Source organism: Balaenoptera borealis (genome assembly GCF_965194805.1).
Source record: "Balaenoptera borealis genome assembly, chromosome: 8".
NCBI classification, from domain to species: domain Eukaryota; kingdom Metazoa; phylum Chordata; class Mammalia; order Artiodactyla; family Balaenopteridae; genus Balaenoptera; species Balaenoptera borealis.
Genome location: NC_138865.1, coordinates 13499034 through 13505957, shown reverse-complemented (window position 1 = coordinate 13505957; position 6924 = coordinate 13499034). Strand labels below are relative to the sequence as shown.

The 6924-nt window shown below is 47.4% G+C and overlaps 1 protein-coding gene across 1 annotated transcript; it reads right to left on the bottom strand.

Annotated features, from left to right (window-relative positions):
* Positions 1-894: 894 nt before the first annotated feature.
* NEFL (neurofilament light chain) lies at positions 895-5060 on the bottom strand. Its single transcript, XM_082402855.1, has 4 exons — positions 3992-5060; positions 2842-2966; positions 2113-2447; positions 895-1469 (listed from the first exon to the last, which is right to left on the bottom strand). The coding sequence occupies exons 1-4, from the start codon at positions 5036-5038 to the stop codon at positions 1327-1329; spliced, it is 1650 nt and encodes a 549-aa protein (XP_082258981.1). The 5' UTR covers positions 5039-5060; the 3' UTR covers positions 895-1326.
* Positions 5061-6924: the final 1864 nt, after the last annotated feature.

The window sequence follows — 6924 nt, the reverse complement described above, 5'->3', positions numbered from 1 at the left end:
ACATTCCACATCAAATGCAAGTGCAAGAGCTTTCATAACTTTACAGTGAACAGGGAGGACGGATGGGGTGTGTATTTGATGCAATGTCCAACCAGTTAGAGCTATCGTTGAAATCCGAATATTTCCCAATAAAGACATGCAGAGCGATGGCAATGCAACATACAAGCATATAATCCCCCCTTTAGTGACTGATCACAATTTCATTATCTGTATCTGTAGTGCTTAAAAAGTTTAAAATAGGTGGCATAAAGGCTATTTACTTGAGGCAATACAATTAAGCTAACAACACACTCAATCATAAGCTCAGGATTGCAGGCAACATGTTTGCAATGGCAAATAAACTTTGATATTCTTACTCCATCCAAAATTATACAGAGATAATAAATTATTCCTTCTGATTGTATCATTTGCTTGGGTTTCAACTGCTGCTCATGACAATATATTTTAAATGTGGATATAGTGCTAGGTGGGTTAGGGTTATGGGATTCATATTCTATCCATACTGCATTTATTATTATATACTAGTGTTAAAGTTACCTGTTTACCATAGAGGGTATATTTATCACATAATTTCAGAATGGCCTCCAAGAAAGCCATTCCCAACATTATATAGGACACTTATGGGGCAAAGTATATAGCTATTTATCAAAGAAAACCCCAGAGATTCTCATTTACTCGAGCTTATTATCAGTAAAATTTTTGAGGGGAGAGATTTCATGAATGGTCATGACCTAATTGCATCCTCAGAATTACCAATTAAGGGGGGGGAAACGCATTGTAATTGTTAAAATTTTGACTTAAAAAAATTTGGAGGTCAATCGCCCACTTCTATGTGTCTTATATTGGTGCCTTCTTTAAGATATTCGAATTAAGTCAACAACCACAGCAAGGAACGTCATTCAGTGTAACTTTATTTACTATTTATAGCACATAATTCAAGGTCTTTAATTTCTAACCACCAAAGGTTCGAAGGACTATTTTTTTCCATGAAGTTTAACATTAACATTAGTGAATTCATTTATTCAGGGTTTTTTTTTTTTTATTGTAAACATCTGAATTATTCACATTGCCGTAGATCCTGAACTCATAAGCGTGGACCATGCACAGGCTGGCAGCAAGCCAGGAAGCCACTCTGCAAGCAAACAGATACTCTGCGGAAGGAGAAAAGTCATAGCACAACATTTAACGCCCAACCTGAGTCATCTCAGAATTATACATATATTGACTTCTTAATTCATATAGTATCTGCAACTCAACTGGTTGGTTGGTGATGGGGTTGACCTGATTTCAGGAGAATTATTCCTGGAATAATTAAGGAAAGGGGGTTCAATCTTTCTTCTTAGTGGCTTGTTCCTCCCCAGCACCTTCATCTTTTTTCTCCTCCTCCTCAGCTTCTTTGGTTTCTTCTGCTTCTTTGCCTTCACCTCCTTCTTCTTCCTCCTTTGCCTCCTCAGATTCTTCCTTGGCAGCTTTAACATAAAAAAGCAAATGTACAAACTCCAAATGCAGCGTGAGTCCAATCAAAACATTTCTGCTAAGGTTTTGTGGAGAAACGCAAATGTCAAAATACTTCCCCCAAACCTCTCAGCTCCTTTCTCCCAAAATGCACGCAACTGACAATGCTTGCTGGGAATAATTTGCCACTGAACACATATTTAAACAGAATGAGATTATGTCTAGGTACTGGATGCTCTGCTCTTCTCCAGGACCTTGGTTTTCTTTCATTGTGTGTTTGGTGTTCATAGTTGTTCTTTAGGACACCAAATGACTGAGTTAAATGAATGGATTTTAAAATGTTTAATTAGGAATAAAAAGACAGCAGGCGGAAGATTTTTTCTTTTTTTTTTCAGTTCTTTTCAAAAAAGTACCAAGCTAATTAGAGATGTGTGTCTCTGGGAGGACAGCCAATTTGAGAAATGAGATGCTTATTACTAAAGGTCTGTTGAAGCAATAGATAAATGTATTATTTAAGATTCTAAACTCATGTATGAATAAAACTTCCTTGGCATAAGCAAGGCTTCATTTATCTTATCAATCTCCTAACAAATATTCATGCCCCGGCTGAACCTGGAGTTGTGGGGTGGGTTTGGTTTTGTTTTGTTTTCATCCTACCTTCTTCCTCTTGGGCTCCCTCCTCTTCCTCAGCCTCAGCCTCAGCCTCAGCCTCTTCCTTCTTCTCCTCCTCCTCAGCTTCTCCTTCAGAGGGGGGTTGGTCCTTGGCTTCCTCAGCTTTCGCAGGCTCGATGGTCTCCTCCACCTCGATCTGCTCCTCCTGGACGTGGCTGGTGTAGTAAGATGGGAAGGAGCGGGCGGACATCAAGTAGGAGCTGGTCTGTAAACCACCATAGGCAGATCGGCCAAAGACCTGGGAGCTCTGGGAGTAGCCGCTGGTTATGCTGCCCACACTGGTGAAACTGAGCCGGGTCTCCTCACCTTCCAAGAGTTTCCTGGGGGAGGCAGGGAGAGGGTAGGGTTAACAATCATGAACACAGGAAGTGTGCTGAGCCCACCACCCAACACCTTCCCCAGTGCCACCCTGAATGCCAAAGGCAGGGTTGGAAATGATCAGAACTTAATAACTGGGGATGTTGTGACTGAGACCAGGAAAAAAAACAAAAACCAAAAAAACACCTTAAAGTAACCCTGTCCGTTAGACTTTAAATGTAATGGGAAGCTAAGAACAGGTCTCATTATTACAGGATAAATTCTTCTTGGAAAAGGCCAAAAGGTGAACACAATTATTTCAAAGGACTATTTTTGAAGATTTCTGATTCAACAGAAAGGAAGTCTGATTTCCTTCCTAAGGTTGAAGGCCTGCTGCCTTTGCCCCTCCGTTTTTACCTGTAAGCTGCAATCTCAATGTCCAAAGCCATCTTCACATTGAGGAGGTCTTGGTATTCCTTGAGGTATCTTGCCATTTCACCCTTTGTGGTTCTCAATTCATTTTCCAATTTGTTGATTGTGTCCTGTTGGAAGACAAAAAAAAATACAAGCGTAAATCCTTACTGCTATTACTTTACTATAGCTGCAAGGGTATAGGTTTAATTAAAATCAAAGTGCACACCTTAGATAAAACCTCCCCTGAAACAACTGCCTTTTCTCTTTTTAAACCTTTCTTTGCTTGCCTAAAAAAATCCAGCTTCATAAAGCATGAGATGAAAGCAAAAAATTATTTAAAAAAAAAAACTAATAGAAGAATTTTTTTTTGTTTTTGTTAATTACTACAGTCTAATGATCATCATAAAATGCCTGCAAGGAACTAAACAGATTTTTTTTTTTGAAAACTTTCTCATTCACTGACTAACTTTATCCAGGTTACATACAAGAAATCCACTTCTTTATAGGAGAAGGAAGTAGATAAATTTAATTTTTTTAAATTTTCTCTAAAATATTTTCTATGTATCTATATTATTTTCTCTTCTCTCCAGAAGATGGAGAAATAGAAACGTTTTACTATGACCATCATTACCTACTACAATTTTGACTGTATTCCTGGCTACCTGCTACGGGAAGGGAGCAGTTGGTAAAATTAGTCTGAAATTATGCTGGTCACAGTTATCCTTCAGCACTAATGGGAGTTCGTCGCTGTGTTTATTAATCAGACGGTCCAATCTGTGCAGCAAAGCAACTTGTGGTGAATTCAGGACTGCAGAGAGGCAGGCCAGAGGCAACGCCCTGCTCGCATCCCTTCTCCCACCCCACCCAACCCCCTGCAGGGCTGGGCAGCTTTAATGCGCAACAGAGATTCAACTGCACCCTGCACATCTTCGCAGACTGCAGTGGCGCCCGCACCGCGCCCTCCAACTGCCCCACCCGCTCCCACACAGCCTCCTAGGAGCCAAGTTCTACCCCCTAACAGCTGCATGCAGATGCCTCATTTCCGATCTCCACTTTCTAGGCGCGCCCTCCACTCTCCCCCCACCCCCCGCCCATCCTAACTCGACTCTGCAGCCCCCTCCCCGCCTCCACAGTGTGTTGCCCGGTGCCACACCTGCATAGCACTAATGTCGGCGTTCTGCTTGTCCTCCAGCTCTTGCAGCTGCTTCTCCAGCGCTTCGTTCATGCCCCGGCATGCTTCGATCTCCAGGGTCTTGGCCTTTAGCAGGCGGCGGCTCTCGGACACCTCGTCCTTGGCGGCGCGCACCGCATCGGTGTTCTTGGCGGCGCTCTCGGTCAGCACGGTGAAGCGGCTCTTGAACCACTCTTCGGCATTCTGCATGTTCTTGGCGGCCAGCTTCTCATACTGGGCGCGGATGTCCTTGAGCGCGGCGGAGAGGTCGGGCTTGGAGGACACGTCCATCTCCACGGAGATCTGCGCGTACTGGATCTGCGCCTGCAGCTCGGCGATCTCCTCTTCGTGCACTTTCTTCAGAAAAGCGATTTCGTCCATCAGGCTGTCGATGCGCTTTTCGAGCTCGGCGCGGGCGAGAGCCGCCTCGTCGGCCCCTTTGCGCGCTTCCATCAGCCGGCCCTCTGCGTCCTCACGGCTCAGCACCTCCTCTTCGTAGCGCGCCTGCAGGTTGCGCAGAGTCTCCTCCAGCCCTTCGCGCTCGCCCTGCAGCGCCTGCTTCTCGTTGGTGGCGTCTTCCGCCGCCAGGCGCAGGTCGCGGATCTCCTGCTCGTACAGCACCCGGAAGCGGGACGGCTCGGAGTGCTTCTGGCGCAGCACCAGCAGCTCGGCTTCCAGGACCTTGTTCTGTTGCTCCAGCTCGTGCACGCGCTCGATGAAGCTAGCGAAGCGGTCGTTGAGGTCCTGCAGCTGCGCCTTCTCCTGGGTGCGGATCGACTTGAGGTCGTTGCTGATGGCGGCTACCTGGCTCAGGTCGAGGTTCTCGAGACTGGGCAACAAGGAGCCGGAGCTGGAGGAGTAGCTGCGGCGCACGGACAGCGAGGAGGAGACGGGCGCCGAGTAGCTGGAGTAAGCGGAGCGCGCGGTGCTGTAGCCGCTGCGCACGCTGGAGATGTGCACCCGGGGCGTCTCCACATAGCGCCGTTTGTAGGAAGTCGAGTAGTACGGCTCAAAGCTGAAGGAACTCATGGTGGCGGTCGGTGCCGCTCTGGTCGGCGGCGGAGATGGGGGCCTAGAGAGAAGAAGAACGGGGGAGAGAGGGAGAGGGGAGGATGGATGGCTGTGTGCAGCTCGGCGCTGTCCTGCCACCCCTATTTATACTCGGAGAGGATTCTGACGCAGCCTTAGATCGATCACGGCGCGCCGGGCCAGAGGGGGCAGCGCGCTGCTGCAGCCGAGGGGAGGATTCTGCGCAAAAGGAAGGCGGGGGCGAGCCACAGGCCGCGAGGATGCTGCGGCTTCGTCCTCTGCACTTTTCTCTGAAGGCTTCCGTTTTCTGCGAGACCCCGTACCCCCTCACTCATTTCCTTTCCCTACCCCCACCCCATCCCACTTATTCCTTGATCCCTGCATCACTCGGATTCGATCGTGACCCCAATAACAAGTTCTCATTCCCTACTGACACCTTAGTTTTCCATATGCCGTAACCTCGGAGACACCCTCCCCCTCCCCGTCGCTCCTTCCCCACCAGGGGTCATCATCCCCCTGGTGTTTACGGTGACATTACAGTGCCTCCAGGGCATTGGAGATACAAAAGATTGTCCAAGGTCGCATGTATGCGGCATACATGGAGGAAAGTTTTATATTTCTTTGTAGCTGTTTCTGGCACTTTCTTTAGTTTGTGTTCCTTTCTCCTGGTTATTTTTCTTTTTCTTTAGTGCGCTCCTTCACACACACACACACACACACACACACACACACACACATGCACACACGTGGAACTGGGGCACTGCAGGTGTTGATTTTAGCATTTCTAAACCCTTAGAGCAGTTCATATCAGCCTTGTAGTGTTACTAGATTTTCTCATTTCTTTCCGGGGAACGAAGCCTCGCATACTTTGGGCGTGTTGAAGCGTGTAGGTGGAGGAGTTTGAACTAGCCGGGGAGAAAACCGATTTGCAAAAAGACAGCAGCCAGCACTGCAGCGGGGAACTTCAGACTGTCACACGTTGCCTGTATCTTCTTCATCAAGCTAAATTCCTGCTCGACACCGACAACTCCATCACATTAGAAGCCCCTTTGCCTCTTTTTACACCCGTGTAGCGCCCAACCTGATGATTTCAACAAGCCACGCAGGTGGCTGATTTTCAGAGGGAAGCTGGTGCTGCCGCCGGGAGCGCGGAGCGCGTCTCCAGGGAGCAGAAGTCGGACCAGAGACGTCTCGTTCTGGGGCGGGCAGAAAATAGCCGTGTGGTTCTTCCCCCCGAGTCACTCTGATAAGCACATAACAGGCACAGTCCGAAATCCATGGATTTCTTTTAGGAAACACCCAGGTAGCTGAAACAGTGTGCACGCCGTAATGCACACTGATACAGCCCTGCGGTTTACAGAGCGTTTTCACGCACGTTATGTTAGGGAGTCCTCCGGATGCAGGGAGGGATTGCAGAGATATACACCTAAGATTTTTCTAAGCAAGCATTTAATTTTTGTTTTCTTTGGGTAAGAGTAGCCTTTGAGGTGCAGCGTACTGATATTTTTTTAAAAGAGGCAAACGAAGGGGAGACATGAGAGAGTTTAAACAGAGAAGCCTGCATCGCTTTCCCTGTGACGCTGAGAGGGCGAAGGACTTGGAGCGGATACCACAGATGCTCCCGGAGCAACTGCAATCCCCTCCCCGCGACAGGAGGGTGGGAGTGGGATGAGGCTTAACCCCTGAGATCCTTTGTAGCTAAAAACCCTTTCCTTCTTCGTGGTAGAGGAAAAGACTGCAGCAGAGAACTTGCATGGGGTTTCCAAAGAATCTTTAAGGTCTCAAATAATGAGACTTTAGAAACATTCACATTGGTAGTTTAAGTCTATCAAGAGGTCCATCCACACTCAATCATTCTAGGATTTCAAGCTGAGGCCGTCCTGCAT